At 49.3% G+C, this 27,509-nt stretch overlaps 2 protein-coding genes across 2 annotated transcripts in view; both read left to right on the top strand.

Annotated features, from left to right (window-relative positions):
- Positions 1–6,945: 6,945 nt before the first annotated feature.
- Positions 6,946–15,547, top strand: RTL10 (retrotransposon Gag like 10). Its single transcript, XM_032269739.1, has 3 exons — positions 6,946–7,103; positions 7,224–7,320; positions 9,298–15,547. Exon 3 carries the CDS (start codon positions 9,518–9,520, stop codon positions 10,610–10,612), a length of 1,095 nt encoding a protein of 364 aa, XP_032125630.1. The 5' UTR covers positions 6,946–7,103; positions 7,224–7,320; positions 9,298–9,517; the 3' UTR covers positions 10,613–15,547.
- The window catches only part of GNB1L (G protein subunit beta 1 like), a 69,112-nt gene continuing 48,832 nt past the window's right edge, over positions 7,230–27,509 (top strand). Inside the window, exon 1 of the mRNA XM_032269740.1 lies at positions 7,230–7,320. The gene's annotated coding sequence lies outside the window, so the exon portion shown is untranslated. The remainder of the gene's footprint in view (positions 7,321–27,509) is intronic.

The raw sequence follows: 27,509 nt of genomic DNA, 5'->3' as shown, positions 1-27,509 counted from the left end.
AAAAAAAAAAAAAAAAGAATCTTGCACACACTGTATTGACTGCAAAAGGCCAGACTCAAAAGAATCTATACTGTAGCATTCCATTTGTGCGAAGTTCCAGAGTAAGCAAAATCAAGTGATGGAGTAGAAATCAGCATGGTGCCGTGAGGAACGGGCCTGTGGCCACCTTCCGTGGAATGGAGTGTTCCATAGCTTACTTGCACGTACGAAACTCACCAAACTGTGCTATTAAGATCTGTGCATCTGGGAGTCTCCAAACCTACTCTGCTTTGGGAGGCTGCCTGATAACATTTTTAAAAAATATAAAAGATCCGTGCCTTCCATGGTAGTAATTTTACCTCAGTTTTGTTGTTGTTGTTCATACCGGAGACTTAAGTCTTACCTCAATTAAAAAAAAAAAGAATGGAGTAAGTCCCACGTCTACCAAAATTAGAAAGATTAGCTGGGCATGGTGGGGCGCGCCTGTAGTCCCAGCTACTCAGGAGGTCGAGGCAGGAGGATCACTTGAGCCCAGGAGTTTGGGCCTGCAGTGAGCTATGATTGTACCAGCCTGGGCAACAGAGACCCTGTCTCTAAAAAAATTTTTTTTAATTAAAAAAAAAAAAGAATGGAAGGAAACTCACAAAAAGAACACTGGTTTCTAAGGGCTGAAATACAAATAGCCCCAGGCCACCAGGCTTGGGCGCCCAGCCGCCTCCCCGTCCTCGCTAAGATGGAGGTGTCCAAAGGAGTCAGTAGGGTGGAGCTCACCAGCAGGGCAGGAAGGAGACTCCTTTCTGGAAATGACATTGGGGCCTCTGATGCACACCAAAGAATTTAGTTCCTTTTTTTTTTTTTTTCAATTTGAGACAAGGTCTCACTGTTGCACAGGCTGGAGTGCAGTGGCATGATTATAGCTCACTGCAGCTCCAAATCTCCTGGGCTCCAGCAATCCTTCTGCCTCAGTGTCCTGAGTAACTGGGATGACAGGTGCGTGCCACCATGCCCAGCTAATTTTTAAATTTGTTTTAGAGATGGGGTCTCACTATGTTGTCCAGTCTAGTCTCAAACTCCTGGGTTCAAGCAATCCTCCTACCTTGGCCTCCCAAAGTGCTTATTACAGGCATAAGCCACCACGTGTGGCCTAAAATCATTATAAAATATATACATTGAAGCCGGATGCGGTGGCTCACACCTATAATCCCAGTACTTTGGGAGGTCAAAGTGGGAGGACTGCTTGAGCCCAGGAGTTTGAGACCAGCCTGGGCAACACAGGGAGACCCTGTCTCTACAGAAAAATAAGAAAGGGCCAGTGGGGTGGCACACACCTGTGGTCCCAGCTGCTTGGGAGGCCGAGGGGGTAGGATCACTTGAGTCCAGGAGTTGAGGCTGCAGTGAGCTGTGTTCGTGTATTCTAGGCTGGGTGATAGAGTGAGACCCTATCTCAATTAAAAAAAAAGAAAAAATATATACATCAAAATCAATGTAATATATCACCTTAGAAAAAAGGGGGGAAACATATGATCATTTCAATTGATACAGAAAAAGCATTTGACAAAATTCAATACCTTTTCATGATAAAAATAATAAACAAGGAACAGAAAGACACTTCCTCAATGTGATAAAGCCCATACATGAAAAACCCACAGCCAGCATCACACTCAGTGGTGAACAACTGAAAGCTCTTCCCTGAAGATCAGGAACAAGGCAAAGATGGCTGCTTTTGTCAATTCTGTTCAAGATACAACTGAAAGTCCTAGCCACAGCAATTAGACAAGAAAATAAAAGGCATCCACATTGGATAGGAAGTAAAATTCTCGTTTTTCACAGATGACAAGATCTTATAGAGATTCTACAAAAACAGTTAGAATAATTAACAAATTCAGCAAAGTTGTCAAATACAAAATCAACACACAGAAATCAGTTGCATTTCCATATAGTACTAACAGTGAACACTTTGTGAAGGAAATTAACAGTTTCATTTAAATAGCATCAAAAAGAATAAAATACATAGGAATTAACCAAGGAGGTGAAAGGCTTGTACATGGAAAACTACTAAACATTGTTGAAAGAAATTAAAGAAGACATAATTAAATGGAAAGACATCCTGTGTTCAACTGTGTCCATTTAAAGACATAATTAAATGGAAGGACATCCTGTGTTGGAAAATTAATATTAAGACGTCAGTACTACCCAAAGTGATCATCAGAGGCAATGCAATCTTATTAAAATCCCAACGGTGTTTTTTTTTTTTAACAGAAATATAAAAACCTATCATAGGCCAGGTACAGTGGTTCATGCCTGTAATCCCAATATTTTACAAGGCCTAGGAGTTCAAGACCAGCCTGGGCAACATAACAAGACCCTAGCTTTACAAAAAAAAGAAAAAAAAGTGGGGTTTGGTGGCACACGTCTGTAGTCATAGGTACTTTACAGGCTGAGGCAGGAGGATCAGTTGGGCTCAAGAATTTGAGGCAGCAATGAGCTATGATCAGGCTACTAAACTCTAGTCTGGGTGACAGGGGAGATTGTCTCTAGTTTAAAAAAGAAAAGAAAAGAAAAACCCATCCTAAAATTCATAGGGAATCTCTAGGAACTCCTAATAGCCAAAACAATCCTGAAAAATAACAAACTTAGCGGCTTCCCACTTCGTGATGTCAAAATTTACAACAAAGCCACAGTAATCAGGATGGTGTGGTTTGAACACTGTACTTTCCTGAGAAAGAAAAGACAGACATACAGACCAATGGAACAGACTAGAGAGCCTGGAAATAAACTCTTGCGTATATGGTCAAATGATTTTCAACAAGGGTACCAAGGTAGGGAAAGGATAGTCTTTTCAACAAATCATGCTGGACACTGGATATTCACATGCAAAAGAATCAAGTTGGATTCTTACCTAACACCATATATAAAAATGACTCAAAATGGGTTAAACATAAAACTATGAAACTCAGAAGAAAACACAGGGCAAAACTTCATAGCACTGGATTTGGCAATGATTTAGATATAACACCCCCATCACCACCAACACATAGACAAATTGGACTTGGAAATTAATGAAATTAATTTAATTTAGTGAAATTAAGTTAATGACATTTTAATTTAATGGAAACAAGAAACTTCTGTGTATCAAAAGACACTATCAACAGAGTGAAAAGGCAGCCTGTGGAGAAATACTTGCAAATCATATATCTGATAAAGGATTAATATCCAGAATATCTAGAAAACTCTTACAACTCAACAACAAAAACAAAAATCCAATGAAAAATGGGCACAGGACTTGAATAGTCATTTCTCCAGTGATGATATATACAAATGGTCAATAACAGGAAAAGATGCTCAATCTCACTAGTCGTTAGAGAAACGCAAATTAAAGTCACAATGGAACATTATTTCATACCGTTGGGATGGCTACTATAAACGAAACAGAACAAAACGGAAGGTAACCAACTGTTGGTGAGGATGTGGAGAAGCTGGAACTCCTATGCACTGCTGGTGGGAATGTAAAATGGTTCAACTGCTATGGAAAAGTCTGGCAATCTCTCGAAAAGTAAACAAAATATTACCATATGATTCAGCAATTTCACTCAAACATATACTTGTACACTAATGTTCATAGCAGCATTATTCACAACGGCCAAAATGTGAAAACAACCCGTGTCCATCAACAAATGAATGAACAAAATGTGGTCAATGTGTACAATGGAATATTATACAGCCTTAAAAAGGAAATTCTGACACATGCTACAATGTGGATGAACCTTGAAAACATGTTGAGTGAAATAATCCAGTCACAAAATGATAAATACTGTATGATTCTACTTATATGAGGTACCTAGAGTAATTAAATTCACAGAGACAGAATATGGAATGATGGTTGCCACGGGCTGGGGGTGGGAGGGGAAGAGGAGTTAATGGGGACAGTTTCTGGAGTGATGAAAAAGTTCTAGAGATAAATAGTGTTGATGGACATACAAGAGTATGAATGTACTTAATGCGCCTGAATTGTACACCTAAAAATGGCTAAAATGGCAAATGTTACTATATTTTACCACAATAAAAAAAATAGTCGGCCGGGCGCGGTGGCTCACGTCTATAATCCCAGCACTTTGGGAGGCCGAGACGGGTGGATCACGAGGTCAAGAGATCAACACCATCCTGGTCAACATGGTGAAACCCCGTCTCTACTAAAAATACAAAAATTAGCTGGGCATGGTGGTGCACGCCTGTAGTCCCAGCTACTCGGGAGGCTGAGGTGGAAGAATCGCTTGCAGGTTGCAGTGAGCCGAGATTGCGCCACTGCACTCCAGCCTGGTGACAGCAAGACTTCGTCTCAAAAAAAAAAAAAAAAAAAAAAGGATCCTGCTCCTGTAATCCAACATTGAGCTTGAAATTTTATTTTTAAATTAAAAATTTATTTAAAAAAAAAGTCATATGTCACTTTAACAACAGGGATACATTCTGAGAAATGTGTCATTAGGTGATTTTGTTATGGCGAGATCATTATAAAGTACACACGTGGGCTGTATGGTAAGGCCTATTGCCCCTGGGCTACAAACGTGCACAATGACTCTGCTGAACAATGCAGGCACTTATGACACAGTGGTACTGGTGCACTAATCATAGGAAAGGTAGAGTAATTAAGTACAGAACAAAAAATAAAAAATGGGACTGGTCAGGGCACTTGCCATGAACAGAGGCTGCAGGACTGGAAGTTGCCGTGGGTGTGAGTGGTGAGTGAATGTGAGGCCTGGGACATTATTGTACACTACTTTAGACTTTATAAAACTGTATACTTGGTGGGGCGTGGCGGCTCACACCTGTAATCCAAGCACTTTGGAGGCCAAGGCGGGCGGATCACCTGAGGTCAGGAGTTCAAGACCAGCCTGACCAACATGGTGAAACCCCGTCTTTAAAAAAAACCCAAAAAACTGTATAGTTAGGCTGTACCACATTTATATTAAACATTTTCTTTCTTTTTTTTTTTTTTTTTGAGACAGAGTCTCGCTCTGTCACCCAGGCTAGAGTGCAGTGGCACAATCTCAGCTCACTGTAACCTCCACCTCCCAGGTTCAAGGGATTCTCCTGCCTTAGCCTCCTGAGTAGCTGGGATTACAGGCGAGTGCCACCATGCCCAGATAATTTTTTATATTTTTGGTAGAGACGGGGTTTCACCATGTTGGCCAGGCTGGTCTCAAACTCCTGACCTCAAATGATCTGCTCGCCTTTGCCTCCCAAAGTGCTGGGATTACAGGTGTTAGCCACCACCATACCTGGCCTAAAAATTTTCTTTCTTCAGTAATAAAGTAACCACAGCTTGATCAGTTATACATGTTAACCAAAACGTTGTTATGTGGTGCATGACTTGTATGCACAGGAGAGGTCCTGAAAGAAAAAAAAAACCAATTTGGACCAAAAAAGGCCTTTTCTGGTTTAGTTGAATTAATGTCTTGCACAGGCCCGCTGCCCACTCTGCTGATGGGCGCTGAGCTGTAGGCCGAGCTGCCTAGAGGCTGAGGTAAGCTGAATTTGTGAGAACCCCCACCTTTCTCTTGAGGAAGTTTAAATTATCAGGTCAATTAGGAAAGATACAACCGAAAAAATCCAAGTTTCATTCCCACTTCAAGAAGGCGTTTCCTGGCTGGGTGCCACTTTTATTATTTTTGGCTTAGGCTGCTGAAAGCCCCACAGACCCAGGGAAGGTACAATGTGATCTTTGATTCGCGTTTCAGGGATCAAAGTGAGTGAGTTTGGGTGTAAATGCAGATAACATTTCAGAGAGTTTTCATGAAAGGAGTCACTAGACCAGGGCAGAAAGGGAGCTGGTGTGTTACGTGTGTGTTCCCCTTCAGAAGCGTCACTTTCCGGTGAATCCAGCTGGCTACCCGTGGCCCCAAGACTCCTGGCCTGCATCCAGGTCCTTGGCCCACAGGCATTAGGTCCTGGGCTGGGGCGCCTGCACCCTCTCCCACCCCTTCTCCAGGCACCGTGAAGCCGAGGAGAGATGGTGTGGGGCGGCCCGTGCAAGGGAGGAGAGCACCACTTCATCCCCGCGAGTCTGGTCCCGGGTCTGAGTGCTGACTCGACAGGCTTGCGCTGGGCACAGCCCGGTGGGGAGGCCTTGGCAGCCTGCCCTCGCTGTCCTCTCAGGGTCCAGCCTCGGCCTGGGTCGGGAAGCACACCTACACCCACAGCAAGGAGGCCCAGAGGCCTTGCCCGCAGCCCCTAGGCATGCAGGTGGAGGGTCCTCTTGGCTTGCCTGCCCCCTGCCTCCCGCGCCTGGGCCGCAGGTACGTCGAACCGGGCCCTAATGAGGTTTCCAGCACCGGCACTGGGTGGCGAGAGGCACTCCGCGGGCATGCCGTTCCAGGGCGCTCACGAGGCCCAGCAGTCCCGCTATGCCCACACCCGCCACGACAGCTGCAGCCCCCCAGGCTTAGCCCGGCCCCCAGCAGCCCTCTCGAAGCCCAGCAGCCCCCACAGTGTCCCGCTGACTCCAGGGCAGTAATCGCGGGCTGAGGCAGCATCGGCCACTCGGTCTAAGCCACAGCCGGGTGCAGATTTCCCGGATCTGAGGGACCGCCGGGCACCGCCCGTTGGGAATCATGGGGGCAGCTTTGGCCCAACCGCCTCGCGCCTGCACGCGCGGCCCCACCTGCTCCGGTGGCGCTCGGCGCGACGTGGGAATGGGCGCTCCCATCACTCACCGCGCGGCACTACCGCGCCAGCAAGGATCGGGAAGTCCCAGCGGCGGCGCCCACACGGCGCACTGCGCAGGCGCGGCGGGCGGAGCGCGCGCGCACGGCCCTGCTGGGAGGCGCGCGTGGGGCGTGTCGGGAGCCTGCGCGGGTTCGTACCCGGCGGCCGCGCGCACGCTGGAGGCGTGGCTGCGCGGCGCAGTCGGGCCCTGGGCTCTGCGTGGCGCTGCTCCGAGCTTGCGACGCCGACTCCGGCCGGAGGGTCAGTGTGGAGGCGGGAGCCGCGGCAGCCGGCTTCGAACTCCGTGCGCGCGGGCCTGGAGCTGCGCCCCTCCGTCTTTTCCCGACTTCTGATCCGCGGAGGGGCACTCGGAGCACCAGCCTGGGTCGCAGTGCCTTAGGCCTGCGGGTCTCAGTTTCTCGGTCCGCGCCGGGGGTTTGTGGGGGCACCTGGAGACATTCGGGCCGTTGTCGCCGTTTCGGGAGGTCGCGCCCGCGCCTTGCCTGGCCTCACGGCGGCCGATCTCGTTCTGCACTTTCTAGGTGGCGCTTGGACTCTCGCCCTCGGAGGGAGGCCCGTCCCCCGGTCTCGGGCTGCGGATCCCTGGACCTTCTTCGCGGGCGCTTCGCGTAGCGGCGGGTAGGTGGGCGTCTTATTGCCGTGGGGCTTGTGAGCTCGTATTTCCTGCATGGCGGTTGCTGGGGGGCGGGCGGTGCAGTCGTGTGCACTCAGCTTGCTTATTTAAGGGTTTGGGCCCGTTTTGTGCTTGGGGCCCCTGGGTCTCCCCAGAGCAGAGAACGCCCCAACGTTCCAGGTGCTGCCTTTGGCCTTGTGGGGGCAAGTACACATGCGCCGTGGTACCTGCTCCTTTAGGGTAGTGCCGTGCAGTTCAGAAGGGCCGAAGTCCCCTGTGCCAAGGCAGTGTGGGGAGAGAAGCAGGGGGACCAACAGACTGATAGGCGTGGGAGGGCTAAGCTTCTTAAAATGGTGAGAGTGTGGCCCAGCGTTAGGAAGGCTCAGGCTGAAGCAGGCCTGGCTGGCTGGCTGGCTGGCTGGCTGGCGCGGGGAAGCTTTCTCCCAGGCTCCATTGGACACAGGTGTGCAGGTGAGTGGGCAGGGTGGTGGACTGGAGAGAAGGGAAGGCAGAGATCTGGGTAGCACACTGTGGCTCCTGGGCATGGGTGTGGTCATTGCAGGTAACCTGGATGCCTAAACTTGGCTGGGAGTAGGAGCTGGGCCCTGGATTGGGGTCACTGCTTTTTTAGAGTGCAGTGAGGGACTGGACTGGACTCACTCATGTGCTGTCCTGTGGGTTTGCCGCCCCCAGGCCTTAGTATAATCTTACAGTAAGGTGGGAAGCCAGGGTCGAGGGCTGGGCTTTCAGGTGAAGACTCCCCAGAGGGGAGTCAGACCTGAGGGGTTCCAGAGTGTTTTGGTGGTGGAAGTAGGGCCAGTGGCCCTGATAGGTTCTAGTGCTGCAGGCCACCCTGGGAGGTCCTTGAACCAACTCATCCTGAGGGGGATGACGAGCAGATAGGAGACTGGGGATGAAAGTGTGTGCAGGCCCTGTGCTCCCAGTGAGCTGGTGGAGTTTGTATGCAGGGTGAAACAGAGTTTCAAGGAGGTCGTGAGTGGGTCTCCGTTTGCAGAGAGGCTGGGGGGAGGCTAGAGTTAGGCTGGAGAGTGTGAGAGCCCCAGAGGACTCCTTGCACTCAGAGAGAACGGTGCCAGCTGACTGTGGAGCCCCCTAGGTGACTGCTGCGTGGAGAAGAAGGGGCAGGTTCAATCATCAAACTCAGACTCCCCAGACCCAGGGCACAAGTGGCTGGAGTGGCAGGAGCAGACAAAGCAAGTGGGATTCCAGGATTTTACAGTGGGGGACTGGGATACTGGGCTGTGGCTGGGATGGGGACTGTGGTGTTTAGGGGTGGGGGGTGACATTGCCTGCAGGTGGCATTCAGTTGTGAGAGGTGAATTTGGAAAGCATGTGGGGTCCGGAGGGAGCAGATAATAGCAGGCTCCCTGCTGCTGTCAGGGATGCAGGTAGGACCTGCTGTGTGCCTGGTGCTGGGATGTAAAAGAACCTAATGACAATGCTGTTTGTGCGTTGTTCAGAGATTTTGGGGCGGCTAGAACCTACTCAGCAGACAAATGTAGTTTATAGTCTGCATGCTGTATCGTGGTTAAGGCTGTGGTCTCCAGCCAGTTTCTCCTGCTTACTTCACTTATGGGTTGGTGTGTGGCTGCAGACGAGTTACTTCAGCAATGTGTGCCTCAAAGACAATACTAGTATCAACCTCATGTGGGGGAGGTGGTGCAAATGGAGCATCCAGTAAAAGATTGCTACTACTGCTATCCTGAAATTCCCTGAGAGTTCTGATCTGGTGCCTTTTCTTCTGAAATTGACAGCGCCTGTCATTCCACCTTGCCCTTGCATTGTCATAGGCAGCATTTGCTCACCTTCTCAGACCTCATAGGCCAGTCCCCTGGGCCCCTCCTTCCACTCAGACATCCTAATTGGGTACCAGAGGGTTGCCTGCTTGCTGCCTCTTCCCGCCAGTCCAGTGGTGATGGTTAGGCCTGGTTCCTGCTCTTCCCCACCTTGTTTTTGGACAGATTGCCTCGGATGGTGGCCTGCGACTGACAGTCCCTCAGCTCTTCTCAGCTCTCCTGAGGCTGCAGCTGTCAGCTCCCTGATCCTCAGCACTTGCCGGGACCAGTGCGGGTCTGCCACACCCTGTTCAGCCATCCCTGTACTGTTGTGTCGTGCAAGCCACGTCTGTCCGCACCCTGCCCCCTGTGCTGGCTCTCCTCTCTTCTCCCCTCTGCTCCCAGCATGCCTCGCGGCCGTTGCCGTCAGCAGGGCCCTCGCGTTCCCATCTGGGCAGCCGCCAATTATGCCAACGCACACCCATGGCAGCAGATGGACCAGGCCTCTCCTGGGGTGGCATGCACCCCCCTTGTGGATCCCTGGATTGAGCGGCCCTGCTGCGGGGACCCTGTGTGTGTGCGGACGATCATGGAGCAGAAGAGCACAGCTAGTGGTGCTCCTGGCAGTCAGCTTGCAGAAAGGGGTCCTCTAGCTGGGTGCATGCCCAGCCCCCGACCCCGCAGGGTGGACTTCTGCTGGGTGCCAGGCTCAGACCCAGGCACCTTTGATGGCTCGCCATGGCTACTGGACCGTTTCTTGGCCCAGCTGGGTGATTACATGTCCTTCCGCTTTGAGCACTATCAGGACAACACCAGCCGTGTCTACGAGATCCTTGGGCGCCTGACAGGCCGAGCCCGGGCCTGGGCAGCCCCCTACCTTGTTGGGGACCTGCCCCTGCCTGACGATTACGAGCTCTTCTGCCGGGATCTCAAGGAGGTTGTTCAAGACCCGAACAGTTTCGCTGAGTACCACGAGGTGGTTCCCTGTCCCCTGCCCCTGGCCTCCAGTCGGCCTCCAGCGTCCCCTCAGCTGCCTGCAGTGAGGCAATACTTAGCTAGGTTCTTGGAGGGCCTGGCACTCAACATGGGTACTGCCCCCAGGGCTTTACCAGCGGCCATGGCCACCCCTGCTGTGTCTAGGTCCAGCTCTATATCCAGAAGTGCTCTGCCCGAGCAGCAGCTGACCAAGGAGAGCACTCCTGGACCCAGGGAGCCCCCAGTCCTGCCCAGTTCTGCATGTAGCTCCAAGCCTGGTCCTGTGGACCCAGCCTTCTCTCAGCCAGAGGAGGCAGCCCCAACACCTGTCCCTAGACTGTTGGAGTCAGCTAATTCTTCTGCCCAGAGACCAGACCCAGCTCACCCAGGGGATCTGAAACCCTGGAAAACAGAGGAGGAGGCTTCGGAGACAGAGGGAGACCAGGAAGTATCCTCAGGTACCCCACAGGAGGTGGTGGGGGCCCCGGAGACCCCAGGAGAGCCACCACTTTCTCCTGGGTTCTGAACGCAACCCAGGCGGGAGCAATGCTGTGCCTCGTGATGAAGTGGCCTGTGTGGCTCTAGAGCCCCTTAGTCCCCTGTCATAGGAGAGTGGCATCCCCAGATGATTTCAGACGGCCCCATAGCTGGGCAAGGTGTGCTTGTTTTGGACTTTGCCCTAAGCAGAAATAGCTCCCCCGACCCCAGCAGAGCTTGTCCTCTGCCCCGTGCCCTTTCCCTGCTCCCGCTGGCTGTCAGCTGCGTCCCTGCCCGTCACCTGGGAGTGCCGTCTCGCCCAGGCCTGCTCCCACGAGGGGGTCATTTTGTAGATCAACTCCCAGCAGGTACTTGCATCGTCTTTGTCACCTCCACCCCCACAAAACACCCCCCTTGGTGTCTTCCACACTGGCTGGGACTGAACTGGGTCTGCCACATCTGCCCTGTTGGGATCTGGTTCCTGTTTGGGTCTCTGTGTGTCCCCCTAACCGCACCATCTCTGCTCCCTGTGACTTCTGTCCCAGCTGGAATGTGAGGAAGGCTGCTGGGAGGAAGTGGCATCTTCGATTCTGCTGGATGAGTGGGATGGCATCTTGGCAGAGAATGATGTTTCCTGTGGGTTTACCAGCAGTCCTAGCCAGCTGGGAGGTTTGGATGCAGGAAGATGGGATGCAAGCCCCTTGTTAAGCTTAGCTGCAGGCATTCTCCCTTCGTTTGTTAGCACTCAAGTCATGCCTGGTGTTCTGAAGCAGCTTTTTCTTCCCTGCTGCTGTGCTGCTGTCCCCTGCGCACTCCTGTGCATAGCCCATTCAGCAATTAACCCCAGTGATGTAAATGACTTGGATCTCCCTCCTGGCAGACTGACCCTCTAGGGCAGGGGCTCTGTCTTAGCTATGTGGCTTGGTACACAATTGGTGCTCATTAAACTGTTGGATTACTGGCTGAGCCTGTGGTGCAGTGGCTGCCAACCAGTGAGTCCCCGTTTCCATTCTCTCAGGAGCAGAGACCTGGTCATGAACATTCCAGGTCAGCATTGCAGGTGTGGTTTCTAGCAGGGGATTTGAGGGTCCAAGAGTCTGATGGAAGGAGCTGGGGCTGAGTAGGTGGGGGTGGGTGCTCGGCAGGTGGAGAACTGTGAAGTGAGGACCAGGCAGCAATCCAGAGCTGTGAGGCCCCAGGCCCAGAGGATTGGAATGAAGAAAGACCTGTTCCGCACAAGGAGGGGTTTTCTAGTGGAAGCTGAGCTTGGAAGCTCCTGGAGCCAAGCTTACCACAGGATGGGCAGGTACAGCCGCCCAGTGTGTTCAGTGTGTGCCCACTTTGGTGCCTGGACAAGAATTTCATGCCCCTTTCAGTTTTATGATTGTGAAAACAACAAAACAACACCTTCCTAAAAAGTAGGAAGGAAAAGCAGAAATGTGAATTGAAAATACAGCTAACTATTTTAGGAAAAACTCGTTATCAAGCATCTGATTAAATGTACTCAGAAACTGACTGGGCACAGTGGCTCACACCTGTATGTCAGGTGGATCACCTGAGGTCGGGAGTTCGAGACCAGCCAGACCAACATGGAGAAACCCTGTCTCTACTAAAAATACAAAATTATCCAGGTGTGGTGGCACTTGCCTGTAATCCCAGCTACTTGGGAGGCTGAGGCAGGAGAATTGTTTGAACCTGGGAGGCACAGGTTGCAGTGAGCCAAGACCATGCCATTGTACTCCAGCCTGGGTAACAAAAGCGAAACTCTGTCTCAAAAACAAAACAAAACAAAACAAACTTAGAAAAATAGAAATTGTTGGGATTATTTTATTTGGTAATTATTACTAGGAAAGGCTCTGGGTTCAGATGGTTTTATGTGTGAGTTATTTCAGGGCACAAATACCGTGTAGATAAAACAGCTGGAAACCTTGGAAATAGGTGGGAAGCTATAGTTAGAAAGTGAGTATAGCCCCTGTAGCAAAGCAAGTAAGCTGGCAGAAGAAACCCATGTTCGGTCTTGATTTTGGTCAGATGTGGGAAGTCCTGGACGTCCTTGCCCAGCCCCCTGCTTCTGTGCCAGGTCACACAGCTGCCCTCTATCCAATGGCTCAGGCCCCAGCCTGAGGGGTCAGGTTAGACTGCTCTCCCATGCCTGCCTCCAGTGCACTGTGGCCTGGCTTCCCAGTGGGTCTGGCAGTAGAACCCAGAGTTGCCCTCTGGGATGGACAGGCTAGTTACCCAGCTGACCCTTACCCCATCCCACAGGCTTCTGGGCAGGCCACCTTCCCATCTCCCTTTAGTGGACCTGAAGTGGATCCTTCAGCCTGGGATTGCTGCCTTCTCTTCTGAACTCTGTCCTACTGGGGCTTTGGGTTTTTTCTGCTCTTGAGACCCAGGCAGCTCCTGGGGATGTGTGAGTTATGGTCTGCCATGTGTCTGAGGGCCAGTCGCACAGCATTAGCCTTCCCAGGCTTGAGAGCCCATGGGAGAGTCCAGGTGACCTGGTTTTTAATTTGTAAAATGGGTCCTGTTCATTGTGGTTGGGCTCTCTCTAGAAAGGAAAGCAGGGTCTTAAAGTGGTGATGTCCAGGTTTCCTGCACAGGTAGGGTGGAGGCAAGGTTGGGCTCCGGCACGGCATTCCAGACAGGCAGTACACGGCCCCTTGCAGAGTTGCTTTGTTGCCAGCTGCTGCAGCACCTGCTTTCAGAGATGACAGAGCTGCTTTTCTGCTCCTTGGGGAGGGAGGTGCACCAAGGGCCAGGAGAGGAGGCACTCTCCCTGGGTTGTTTGTCTCTCCTGGCCCCCACTCACTGACAGACCCGAAGCGGGGGTGCTCAGGAGTCACAGAACCTGGCAGGGTTTGCTGGGTGTGCTCAGGGACAGGCCATGGTGCTGGCCCTGCTTTCCAATCATGGTGTCTGTCCCTCACTTCCCTTGGAAATACCGGAGATTTTATTTCCTGAAGATAGGACATGATGGGTGCTATGAGAGGGTGTTTAAAGTACCTGTCTCCAAGGGAAACTTTAAAATAGGAAGTTGTAAGGATGAGGTCCTATGGGATATTGGAATATTTTATAAAGCTACAATAATTAAAATACTTAGATGTTGTGGACAGATGAGCAGAGAATAGAGAACTTTGAAACAGGGCCAGATAGGGAGATTTAATACATGCTAGAGGTGTTTCCAATTAATGAGGGTAAGATTGATTATTCAGTTGGCCCTCTGGAAATAAAGCCAAGTGCATGCCTCACTCTTTATGTCAGTATGTATTCTAGATGGATTAAAGATTTCAGTGTTAAAATTATGAAAGTACTAGAGGGAAATATGGGTGAATTTTTTTGGCCTGTGATTCCAGGATTTAAAAAGTTTTACATGCCCAGAGTTGTGGAGGTATGGAGAAGTGGGCCTTCTCATACTATTGGTGGGAGTATACAGTATTACAATTTGACCACATAAGGTGTGTGTTCTAGGAACACACATGCTGTGACTGCTTGCTAGGTGCCTGAAGGCTCTTGCCAGGGATGGTCATGATTTGGTGCCACTACATGGGGGTTGAGAGCAGGGACTGGAGGTTGGCCTTGGCTTCTCCCCTTCCCTCACAAGCTGAGGGTCCTCACCTGAACTTTTTGAGTTGTGAACATAGTTTTTCATCATGGGGTGGTCAGAAGGTTTGAATGAGAATGGTGCCCATGCATCGCCTTGGCTGGGGTCTAGGCCCTCTGACACCCACCTTGTGGGTGTCACTGTTTTTTGAACAGCAGAACTGGAAAAGCCCAAAGATCCAGCAATAAAGGAGCACGGCAAATAAAACTGTTACCCTGCAGGATCAGTCAGCATGAGCCAGATTGTGCCGCAGTAACAAAGATCTCCAGCGGTAGTGCTACAGTTGACACTACTTATTTCTTGCTCACACCTGGCGGCCACCATGGATGGAGCCTGTCAAACCTGTGCTGACAAGAGCCTACCTGGACATATTTCTCCGTGCTCACTGAGGCAGGGGAAAGACCACAGCAGGCCACAAGTGATGTGTGTCACCCCGCTTCCATTTCTGTGGCCGAAGGAAGCCACAGAACCACACCTGAGTTCCATAGGACGGGAGCAGCTGATCATCCTGTGGGCCGGGGTGCTCAGTATGAAGTATGAGCAGCCACCCAATGCGGGGCTGGTTGGTGCTGCTGCTAAGGATGGGAGGATGGCCTGCGTCCATCCCAGAGCAACATATGCGTTTGTCTGCTGGGGCTGCCTGACAAAGGACCACAGGCCGATGGGCTTAAACAGCAGACATTTATTTCCTCATGGTTCTGGAGCTGGAAGCCTGAGGTCAAGGTGTGGGCAGGGTTGGTTTCTCCTGAGGCCTCACTCCTTGGCCTGCAGATGGCCACTTTCTTCTCGTGTCCCTGTCTGTGTCTGTGCCCTACTCTCTCGTGACGTCACTAGTCTATGAGATCAGCGCCCACCCATGAACTCAATGAACCCTGAATTACCTCTTTAAAGACTCTGTCTTCAAATAGAAGTACTAGTGGTTAGGACTTGAACATAATATTGGGGGGACACAGTTCTGCTCACAGCAGTGCCCGAGATGGGCTCCTCTGGTTTTATCTTTGCTGTTCCTGACAGTGCTATCTTGAGCAGGCCGTGTTCTCCACATGCCTGTCCCCCAGGCCCTGGGTTCTGGGGCCATATTGAGTCACGTTGGATGGCCAAGCCTCAGCTATTGAGTGGGCAGTGCCTAGTTGTGCTGCACGCGACACTCTGTTTCTCACTTAAGAAATCTTTCCCTACCTGGGGGTACAAAGCATTATCCTGTATTCCCAGGTTGTAACATTTTGCCTTTGACATTCAACCTCGAGTGCACCTGTAAGTGTAACTGTGGTGGGAGGGAGGGGTCTACTGTCATCCTTGAGAGCCTGTGATGAGCAGAGCCCCTCTGCCGACTGCGATGTACATGTAATATGAGCAAGAAATAAATTTTTGATGTGTGAAGCCACTGAGTTTGGGGCTTGTGTTTTCCACAGCATAACCTATTATATCCTGACCGACAGGGGATCCCATTTCACCTTTTTCCACAGGGCACCAGCCTGCCCCAGCATCAGCTGCTGGCTGCAGCAACTCAGCCTGGCTGCAGCTACCCAGGGGCCGCGCCTGGCCCACCTGCCTACTCTCAGTTCCTATCTGTCCCCTCCTGGGTTATTCTGGCTTTATAAGTCTTGATTATGTCATAGGGAAACCCTCCCATGTCCCCATTCTTCAAATTGCCTTGGCAAAGTTTTTGGTGTTTTTTTTTTTCAGATGGAGTCTCGCTCTGTCACCCAGGCTGGAGTGCAGTGGCCTGATCTTGGCTTACTGCAACCTCCACCTCCCGGGTTCAAGCGATTCTTCTGCCTCAGCCTTCCAAGTAGCTGGGGCTACAAGTGTGCACCACCGCGCCTGGCTAATTTTTGTATTTTTAGTAGAGATGGGGTTTCACTATGTTGGCCAGGCTAGTCTTGAACTCCAGACCTCGTGATCTGCCCATCTCAGCCTCCCAAAGTGCTGGGATTACAGCATGAACCACTGCGCCGAGCCTGTCTTGGCAAGATTTAAAACACATTGAATCACAAATGCAGAGGCAGAGAGGATGGTGTCGTGGCCCTTGCCCAGCCCCAGCACCGTTCACACTCTGCTGGTGCGGGCCTTGGGGGCGCCGTGTCACTGGACAGCCTGGCCAAGCCTGCTCTCCAGACAGCAGGACCTGTCACTCCCTCAGTTTTTCTTTGGGCTACATCGTCTCTGTTACAGGGTCATGGTGTGTAGGTGGGGGCTGGCCAGAGGCGAGCCCAGGCCTCTGGGGTGCCCTCATTAACCCATTCCTTTCCTTCTTGCCTCAGGGACCCCATAGCACAGGGCTGGGGCCTATGGATGGGAGGTGCTCATGTACTTGCCACATTCTTCTGCGTCCCCATTGGTGGTGCTGCCAGCTGGGTACAGAGGACATGTGACTCCCCTGCCCTTGCTGTGCCTGCACTGCCCATCTCACCTGTGTGTGTGAACAGTGCAGGGGACTGGGGAGTGTTTGTGGGTCATGGAGCTAGGACTGTTTATCACAGGCTGTGCACGGGGGGGCCCTCAGTGAGGGGTCCACCCGCAGCACCCATGGAGTGGGCTATGAGGGCACCCCACAGGGCAGAGCAAGCAGGAGGCCGGCCTCTGTCCTCACTTGCGTGTCTGTGGACGTGGGTGTGGCAAGCACATTGCTGACATGCGTGTGTAGGCAGGTACACAGCTGGGTGGTCGGGAGTTGATGAGACATACATCTGGCCACACCACCGCGTATGTGTGATGGGGGACCTCCCTTTTCCACCCACGGTGGCCTCTGCCACAGGAGGAGCCACACAGGCAAGGCCCTGGCAGCAAGTGTCAGTCCCAGCATGCTCAGGGACCTCTCCTCCAACTCTAACCAAGTTCCCAGGGCACGTCCCTCCCCTAGGCCAGGGGCAGCAGCCCCAGGGGATTGGTCGCCATCCCGCACTCTCCATGAGCTTTGTCTGTCTCCCTGCCGGGGTGGCCTCCAAGTAGAGGCTGGACTGGTGCACAGGAATGTCACACTTCCTGTAAAGCAGCAAGCTTTTCCGTGTGTTCATCCCAGGCAAAAAGGCCGGTTCTCTCTGCTGGCTGGGTTCCTGCCTCTGCCCGTAAGTGCCTGGGTCAGGCTGGCTAAAAATGCCCAAGTCAAGCTTCCTTCCTGCCATCTTGCGAGACTCCTGGGACCCACTCATGGGGCAATGGACATCCCCAGCCACAACGTGAGATGCCTGCTCACAGAGAGACCCCGCCTGCCCATCCTGCCTGCCCCTGCAGCCTGGTGGCTCTGCACGCTGGCATTTCCTCTTGGCCCAGCTGGGGCAGCCTGTCTCCTGGTGCCAAGGAGAAGTCTGAGCCTCAGCGCCTGCCTGGCGCCCCTGCTGACTGTGGGGCTGGTCAGCAGGTCACTCCTCATGCCCCAGCCATGAGGCTTCCAGACATTTCCAAGGAAGAAAACGAACCCATGTCCTTGTCTCCATGAGACCCACGCCCACTGGCCCAGTGGGGCCTGGTCCTGCCAGTGTGGCATTTGGTGGCCATGAGGACCCAAAGGACTGGCAGTGCTTTGGGGAAGAACAGGCTGCAGTGGGCTGGTGAGAGGAACTTACTCGCCTCTGCTTGGGAATGAATCACGCCACATGGCCTGTGTCCCCAGCACAAGTGACTGGTCTCTGGGGCCCTCCCTCATACACAGCGGGTCCTGTTTGGAAGGGGCACCACAGACCTGGTGTGGGTCGGCATGTAGGCACCATGCTGGGCCTCAACTGGCTCACTGCAGGCCAGGAGCTCCCGGTGGCAGTAGGGTTGGGCACTGTGGGTCTCAGCCTCTGGAGAATGCTGGTGGCCAGCCCTGGGGGACCTGGGTCACTGCCCCAAGTGAGGTGAGGTCAGCCCCGGCTCCTGGCCTGAGGATGTGAATCGTGCTGGGGGGGGGCAGCCATCCCCTAGGGGAGCAGATTGGATGTGCTTTGCCAGAGCAGAAGGCCCCTATGGCAGCGCAAGTGGCCATTTTTCTAGGATGGGGAAGAGATTCAGGGCCAGAAGCGAGGTGGGTGGCTGTCCTTCCCTGGGGCCTATAGGACTGCAGCACTCTCAGCTCCACTATGGAAATTGTGTCTCCGGCTGGAATCTGAGTTCTGCTTTGCAGATTTGCCAGCTTACCGGTGCTCTGGGGAGCTGGGGCTCAGGTTCCCCACCCTGCACTGAGCTGGTGCAGGGCTTTGCTGGGACTTAGGCCAAGCTGTCAGTCAAGGCTGCAGCCTGCCTACCACTCCCTGAGACGGATGTGCCTGATGCAGGCCTGGGGGTGCTTCCTTCTCCAAGGGAAGGAGTTCTTTGGGGGCATACCTATTCCCTGCCACGGAGAGACTGACATCGGTTAGCCCTGGGAGGTAGGAAATGGCTGGGGTCAGGCTGTCACTTGCTGCCCAGGGGGTGGTGCCTAGTTTGCCCTCACCACTGGGTTGCTGGGCACCTGCCCTCCCTGCCTCTCTGCCTCCCCGGAATTCTTCCTGGGATCTGCATCTTTGAAGCCGCTGCCTCCCTGCCCGCCTGGGCGCTTCCAAAGGCGGATACTGACAGAGGATTCAATGAATCGAAGGTCGCCAGTCGGGGCGTTGACAGATGCCCAGCCGTGATACTATTTCTGATTTAATAACCGAATGGGAGGCTGGCCCTCTGTAATAATTAGGGCTAATTACTGAGGAGGTGTTGACAGACGGGCTGAGAGGAAACAAACTACCTTTATCCCGTGGCTTAGAGTCAGATTACCAGCCCTGTGCTATCTGCCCCTCAGAAAGTAGACGCTTCAATCACTCAGCGAGGCTTCAAAGGGGAACGGGGCCTGACAATGCACGGGATTTGGAAAGGAGCTATGAAGTGCGCCTTTGACTCCGAATCGCCAAACGGAGCCCCATTCCAGAAATGGTTTCTTTGTGAAGTTTGAGTTAGTGCTGGCAGACCTGTTTCCCGTGCTCAGGACAGAGATCAGGCTGCAATGGGCGTGGGCAGGTGGGGGCCGTGGCCAGGGCTGTGGCTGGCGTGTGGCCAGCTTGAGCTGCTCGGGACCTTCCCAGGCCAGGTGACACCAGCAGAGTCCTGGTATCCCCAGTAGCTGGCCCTGGTAGCCGGGGATCCAAACAGGGAGGTGCAGCATGTTTCCCCTGGCCCAAGGAGGGTGTCTGGTCCTTTGTGGCCATGAGTGGCAGGTAACAGGATAGGGACCTCACCATCTAAGCAGGCTCATCCCTTCCTGTTTGCAGCTAGAGTGCAGCTTTTCTGCAGCCCTCCCAGGCAGGTCTGGCCTTCCTTGGAGGGGGATGTGCCCTTGGCATTATTTATGGCAGGACCACCCCTTGGGGGCCTGGGCGTTAGTCACTAGGCTGCTCCCCACCGTGTCCTGGGCCGAGAGCTAAGGCCATAGAAGCAGTCCTGATCCCCGGAGCCTTGGTGGGCAGACATCAGTGACTGAGAAGGGTTGTTGGGAGCTAGTCTCTGTGGCTGACCCCACTGACTCCCCGCTGATCGCCCCTGCATTTCAGAGATGGGGAAGGGTGTGACTAGACCTCAGTTTCCTGGTTTGAAGCAGCAGCACTTTGAGATGTGTGCCAGTGAACTGGCCTGGACAGCTGTGTCTGATGCAGCTTCTTGGAGTGGGGTGTGTGAGGCTTTTTGGGAGAGCAAGGTCGCCGGCAGAGGCTGCAATGTAGGGGACAGTTCTGAGATTCTGGGCCTCACTGCTGTCTGTCCTCACCAGGAAGGCAGAGGATGATGCTGAGGCCTCTGCTCAGGACAGGCCTGTCCAGGGAGCACCTTTCTGGTTCCAGGTATAGCCTGGGAGGTGCCAGATGAGCAGGAGGTGGGAGGGAGCCCATACCATCTGTGTGTCTGCCTCAGGCCTCATGGCCTTGGCCATGTTCTCTCTGGCCTGGAAGACCAGCCAATTCAACTTCTTCCTCTTAGAATGGCTGTGCCACTTCATAGGGAAATTAGGTGGGCCGGGCTGGTGAAGGGCAACAGTGGTTAGGTCAGTGTTCTTTCTTTCCCCACTGGCTGCTCTGCTTTCATAGAAAGAAGACACCTTTCTTGACTTTTATCATGACTGATCATGACCATCAAGTAATGATGGTCATGATAAAAGTCATCAGCTCATTTGTTTAACCAAATAACTGCTAGCTTGTACCGGGGGCACTGTTGAGGAATTTATATTAGGGCAAAAATAAGATGGTAAATTATTTGAAATGGGAGAAGCACTCACTATGGACTCATGGGCATTTTATTATAACACTAGCTCCCACCGCATCTATAGTTTTGCTGAAGTTTCAGTTACCCATGGTCATTAAGTCTGTTTGTTTGTTTATTTATTTTAGAGGTAGGTCTGTCTAGTCTAGGCTGGAGTGCAGTAGGGTGATCATGGTTCACTGTAGCCTTAACCTCCTGGGCTCAAGCGATCCTCCTGCCTTAGCCACCAGAATAGCTGGGGCTACAGGCGGGCACCACCATAACTGGCTAATTTTTTACAATTTTTTTTTTGTGGGGATGAGGGTCTTGCTATGTTGCCTAGGCTTAGTAAGTCTGTTTAAGTCACCTTGACTAGAGATAGAATGGACTCCAAAGCCACAAACTTTTTTTTTTTTTTTTTTTGGGACGGAGTTTCGCTCTTGTTACCCAGGCTGGAGTGCAATGGCGCGATCTTGGCTCACCGCAACCTCCGCCTCCTGGGTTCAGGCAATTCTCCTGTCTCAGCCTCCTGAGTAGCTGAGATTACAGGCACGCGCCACCATGCCCAGCTAATTTTTTGTATTTTTAGTAGAGACAGGGTTTCACCGTGTTGACCAGGATGGTCTTGATCTCTTGACCTCATGATCCACCCGCCTCGGCCTCCCAAAGTGCTGGGATTACAGGCGTGAGCCACCGCGCCCGGCCAGCCACAAACTTTAAACAGGCATTGTTTTCATAATACATTAGTAGTAAATTAAATACCATTAACTGTCACACAAGAAAAAATAGCACAAAAATCTTGTGCAATATGTTTTATTTGAAACATAACCTGTGAGACTGTGGCCAAGAGCAGTGGCTGAGTGTGTTAACCCGGGCATGGAGGCATTTCTGAACTTTTTCCTATCAGCATCTTGCTCTGTGCATGACTAATGAACTGGGATTGATTTGTTGTTAGAGACCCAAGTCCAGGCTTCATCCAGGGTTCCAGAATTTGCCCTAAGGTCCTTCTCTGTTGCAGGATCCCATCCAGAACCCCGCATAGCATTTGCTCTCCTGCCTCCCCAGGCTCCTCTGGCTATGACAGCTTCTGACACTTTCCTTGTGGTTGATGACTTCGACAGCGTTGAGGCGCACTGGTCAGGCTCTTGTAGAAGGTTCCTCCACTGGGTTTTGCCATGTTCTTCTCACAATTAGACTAAGCTTATGAGTTTTGGGAAGAAGAGCACAAAATCCATTCCGGGATTTCCTTTTATTTATTTTTTTTTTTTGAGACAGAGCCTTGCTTCTTCACCCAGGCTAGAGTGCAATGGTGCGATTTTGGCTCACTGCAATCTCCCCCTCTTGGGTTCAAGCAATTCTCCTGCCTCAGCCTCCCCAGTAGCTGGGATTACAGGCACATTCCACCACGCCCGGCTAATTTTTGTATTTTTAGTAGAGATGGGGTTTCACCATGTTAGCCAGGCTGGCCTTGAACTCCTGACCTCAAGTGATCCACCTGCCTTGGCCTCCCAAAGAGCTGGGATTACAGGTGTGAGCCACCACGCCCAGCCTAGTCTATCATGTTTCGTTCTGACTTGTTATAATAGAATCTAAGCAGGACATCATGCTGGAAATGCCATGGTTCCCATTCATCTTGAGGTGGCCCCCAGAAAGGGACACAGAAAACTGCTCATTCTCTCAAAAACCTGCCTTTTGATGCCCTTTGGCAGGGATCCCCTCCCCCTCCTTCTGACCCATGGCAGCCACCGATCTGTCCTCTGTACCTATACTTTTGCCGTTTCCAGAATGTCATGTAAATAGTATGTAGCCTTTTACTCAGTTCTTTGGAGATTCACCCATGTTGTTGCATTTATCAATAGTTTGTTCCTTTCTGTTGAGGAATAGTATTACATTCAACCATGGATGGTCGTTTGGGTTATTTTCTGTTTTAGGAGATTATATTTTTCACATTTCTGTTTTGGGTGGTTAGTTATAACTACTATAAACATTCCTGTATGGGTTTTTGTTTGCATGTAAGTTTTCACTTCTCTAGAATACATATCTAGGAGTAGAATTGTCGGGCAACATGTTAATTTCATTTTATAAGAAACCTGGCTGGATGCGGTGGCTCACGTCTGTAATCCCAGCACTTTGGGAGGCTGAGGCAGGCAGTCATGAGATCAGGAGATCGATACCAGCCTGGCAAACAAAGTGAAACCCCATCTCTACTAAAAATACAAAAGTTAGCTGGGTGTGGTGGCGCACGCCTGTAGTCCCAGATACTCAGGAGGCTGAGGTAGGAGAATCACTTGAAGCTGAGAGGCAGAGGTTGCAGTGAGCTGAGATCACTCCACTACACTTCAGCCTGGCGACAGAGCGAGACTCTGTCTCAAAACAAAACAAACAAACAAAATTTATTTATTTTATTTTCTTTTTTTTTTTATTACTTTACAAACAAAATTTATAAGAAACCACCAAACTGTTTTCCGGAGTGCGTGTACCATTTTGCATTCTCACCAACAGCATAGGAGGGTTCCAGCTGCTCCACAGTATTGTCAGCACTTGGTTTTGTCAGTTTTTTTCTGAATTTTGGCCATTCTAATAGGTGTATAGTGGTATTTCAGTATGGGTTTAAGTTTTATTTCCCTAATGGCTATGATGTCGAGTTTCTTTTTGTACTTATTTGCACATCTTTTGAGGTGGAGTGTTTGCTCAAATCTTTTATGCCTTTTTAATTGGAGTGTTTACTTGCTGTTGCATTTCGTTTAATAAGCACAAAAATAGATTGTGCAATTAAATTGCATATGCAGTAAACTGCACATATTTCAAATGGACAGTTTGACAAGCGCAGCCTCTGTGACGCCATCCCCACACTTAAGACAATGAACGTACCCACTGTGCCTAAAGTCTCCTCCTGCCTCGCTGCATGCCCCTCCCTTCCTCCTCCCTGCACCTCTCTTCTTAAGGCTCCTTCTAATCTGAGTTCTGTTACTATAGGTCAGTGTATGTCTCCTAGAATTTCACATAAATAGAATCACAGAATTTACTCTCTTTTTCTGGCTTCTTTCACCTGACATGATCATTCTGAAATTCATTCACATTAAAGCATGTATCAGTACTTCCTACTTTGTCATTGTCAAGGATAGATATAACTGGGTGTGAATATACCTCTGTTTGTTCTGCTGTTGATGAGCATTTGGGTTGTTTCTAGTATGGGACTAGTTTTTGTTCCCAAGTGGTTGTACCATTTTATAATCCTGTCAGCAGCGTATAAAAGTTTCAATTGCTTCACAGGCTTTCCAGCAATTGGAATGGTCAGTCTTTTCTGTTTTAGCCATTCTGGTAAGTATGTAATGGCATTTTATTGTGGTTTTAATTTACATTTTCCTAGTGACTAAAGATGCTGAGTAGGTTTTCATGTCCTTATTTGCCATTTGCATATCTTCTTTGGTGAAGTGTTTGTTCAAATCTGTTGCCCATTTTTAGTTGTTTTATTTTATAAGTGTGTTTTCCTTGTAGATTTTGAAAATGATATATTTGGTATATAAATTATTTGCCAGATACATGATTTGAAAATATTTTTTCCCATCTGTATAGATTGTCTTTTCATTTTCTTAATAATCTTTTTCCAAGAGCAAAAGTTTCTAATTTTGTGGAAGGTGAATTTGTGTTTTTTATCTTATGGATTATGTTTCTGAGAGTTTTTTTTAAATCATGAATGGATGTTGAATTCTGCCCAATGCTTTTTCTATATTAACTGATATGATCCCGTGGTTTTTCTTCAGTGTTAATTTGAGAGTTTACACTGATTGATTTTTGAATATTGAATCAGCTTTGTGTTCCTGAGATAAATACCAGTTGGCTCCGGTGTATTTTTTCTACACTGCTGGATTGTTGGATTAGATTTGCTGTTTCCACCCCCTCCCCGCCCCCCACCAACTTGACACTTAAGTAGCAAGCTATTATATTGTTTGAGGACTTAAATGTCTATATTCATGAAAGATGTTTGTTTGTGGTTTTCTTCTCTTTGTACTGTCTTTGTCTGATTTTAGTATTAGAGTAGTGCTAGCCTCATCAAATTAGTTGAGAAATGTTCTCTCCTTTTCTGTTTTCTGGGAAAAAAATATGTAGAGTATTGTTATTTTTTCTTTAAATGTTTGGTAGAGTTTTCTAGTAAGGTCATGTGGGCTGGGGTTTTGATCCTACCCCCCACCAAGGATTTAAACTAAAAATGTGATTCCTTTCATTGATGTAGGACTATTCAGGTCATCTCTTTCTTTACCTATTCTGTGTCTTTCAACTTTCATTCCAGCTAGGTTTATTTAGCTCGAATTTATTTGAGTTGTTCATAGTATTTCCTTCTTATCCTTTTAATGTTTCTGGTGTCTGCGGTGATAACCCTTTTTTAATTATTATAACTGTATATCTTTTCTCTCTTTTTATTGTCAGTTCAGCTAGAGATTTATCAATTTTATTGATCTTTTTAAAGAACCAACCTCTTGCTTTATTTTCTCATTTGTTTTACTATGCTTTATAACATTTATTTCTGCTCTAATCTTCTTTCTGTCTTTCTGCTTGCCTTGGGCTTATTTTGCTCTGCTTTCTCTGTTATCTTAAGACAGAAACCAGGTCATTGATTTGGAGACCTTTCTTCTTGTTTAATGTAAGTATTTAATGCTATAAATTTCCCTTTAAGCACTGTTTTAGCTGCATCCTACAAGTTTTGATATGCTGTGTTTTCATTTGTATTTAGTTTAGATATTTTCTAATTTCCCTTGAGACTTCCTCTTGAACTCATTGGTTATATAAAAGAGTGTTGTTCACTTTGGGAGGCCAAGGCAGGTGGATCATGAGGTCAGGAGTTCAAGACCAGCCTGGCCAAGATGGTGAAACCCCCATCTCTACTAAAAATACAAAAATTAGCTCGGTGCGGTGGTGCATGCTTATAATCCCAGATGCTCAGGAGGCTGAGACAGAGAATTGCTTGAACCCAGGAGGCAGAGGTTGCAGGAGCTGAAATCGCGCCGCTGCACTCCAGCCTGGCTGACAGAGTGAGACTCCATCTCAAAAAAGAAAAAAAGTGTGTTGTTTAATTTCCAGATATTTGGAGATTTTTATTATCTTGCTATTATTGATTTCCAGTTTAATTCCATATGTTTAGAGAACATACTTTATATACTTTGTGGGTTTTTTTACTTTTTTTTTTTTTTTTTGAGACAGACTCTCCCTCTGTCACCCAGGCTGGAATGCAGTGGTGTGATCTCGGCTCACTGCAGCCTCTGCCTCCTGGGTTCAAGCAATTCTCCTGCCTCAGCCTCCTGAGTAGCTGGGATTATAGGTACACGCCACTATGCCTGGCTAACTTTTTGTATTTTTAGTAGAGATGGGGCTTTACCATGCTGGCCAGGCTGATTTCGAACTTCTGACCTCATGATCTACCCACCTTGGCCTCCCAAAGTGGCAGGATTACAGGCGTGAGTTTTTATTTTATTTTTTAAAGTTTTAAAGTTTTGTTTTATGACCCAGGATATGGCCTACCTTGATGAGTGTTCCATGTGCATTTAAGTAGAATGTGTTTTTTTCTGCTGAGTGGCATGTTCTATAAGTGTCACCTGGGTCAAGTAGGTAGATAGTATTAGTCAGATCTTCTGTATGACTTTCTAGCCACTTGTTAGTCAGTAACTAAGGAGAAGTTTAAGTCTCCACCTGTAACTATGTATTTATCTATTCCTGCTTTTAGTTCCATCAGTTTTTTTCTTCATGCATTTTGAAGTTCTGCTGTTAGCTCAGTATTTACAACTTTTGTGTTTTCTTTATGAATCGATGCCGTTTATCATTATATCTTCTTCTTGTCTGTGATAATATTCCTCACTCTGCGGTCTACTTTGCCTGATATTAATATATCCACTCCAATTTTTTATTATTTGTATAGCATATCTTTTTTTTTAACCTTTTTATTTTTATCTATTTTTTTTTTTTTTTTTTTTTTGAGACAGAGTCTTGCTCTGTCACCAGGCCGGAGTACAGTGGCGCAATCTTGGCTCACTGCAACCTCCGCCATCTGGGTTCAAGCGATTCTTCCGCCTCAGCCTCCTGAGTAGCTGGGACCACAGGCGCATGCCACCACGCCCGGCTAATTTTTTTTTTTTTTTTTGTATTTTTAGTAGAGATGGAGTTTCACCTTGTTGGCCAGGATGGTCTCAATTTCTTGACATCGTGATCCGCCCGCCTCGGCCTCCCAAAGTGCTGGGATTACAGGCGTGAGCCACCGCGCCCAGCCTATGTTTTTATATTCACAGTGGATTTCTTCTAGGTTGCTTACAGTTGAGTCTTTTAAAAAATAATATAGCTTATAGTTGGGTCTTATAATTAGCATGTTGGGATCATTTATGTTTATTGTGATGATTGATATGGTTCTATTTAGGTTTACTATTTTGTTGTTTTCTCCTTTTCTTCTCTCCTGTTAGTTTTCTTCTCTCTTCTCTTTCCTGCCCTCCCTTGAATTATTTAGGTATTTTAAAACATTGTTTTGATTTTTTGTTGGAATTTTGCTGTATCTCTTTGTGTTATGTTTTTAATGGTTGCTGTGGTGATTACAGGGTACATACTTAACCCTTCACATTCTTCTTAGAGTTAATATTTTTCCATTTCAAGTAAAATATGGAAGCTTTACAACCACATAGGTCCCTTACCCTCCTCCATTATGTTATAACTGCCATATGGAAAACCTCAATAAATAATATAATATTAACAATCATACATGTTCACCGAAGAGATAAAAATTGCCTTTTGTATTTACCCACATTTTATCACTGCTCCTCCTACATCCTTGAAGCTCCTCGTTTATTTCTGGTGTCATGCCTGTTGAACCTGAGGAAGTTTAGCATCTCTTTTAGTGCAGGTCTGCAGGCAAGAAATTCTCATTTGCCCACATCTGGGAATCTTTATTTTGCCTTCATTCCCAAAGAATATTTTGCGGGATATAGAGTTCTTTTCTTTCAGTTTTTTTTTTTTTTTTTTTTTTTTTTGAGACGGAGTTTCGCTCTTGTTACCCAGGCTGGAGTGCAATGGCGCGATCTCGGCTCACCGCAACCTCCGTCTCCTGGGTTCAGGCAATTCTCCTGCCTCAGCCTCCCGAGTAGCTGGGACTACAGGCGTGCGCCACCATGCCCAGCTAATTTTTGTG

This window comes from Sapajus apella, unplaced genomic scaffold (assembly GCF_009761245.1).
Source record: "Sapajus apella isolate SASKATOON/1434 unplaced genomic scaffold, GSC_monkey_1.0 scaffold198, whole genome shotgun sequence".
NCBI lineage: Eukaryota > Metazoa > Chordata > Mammalia > Primates > Cebidae > Sapajus > Sapajus apella.
This window is presented reverse-complemented; position numbering and strand designations above follow the sequence as displayed.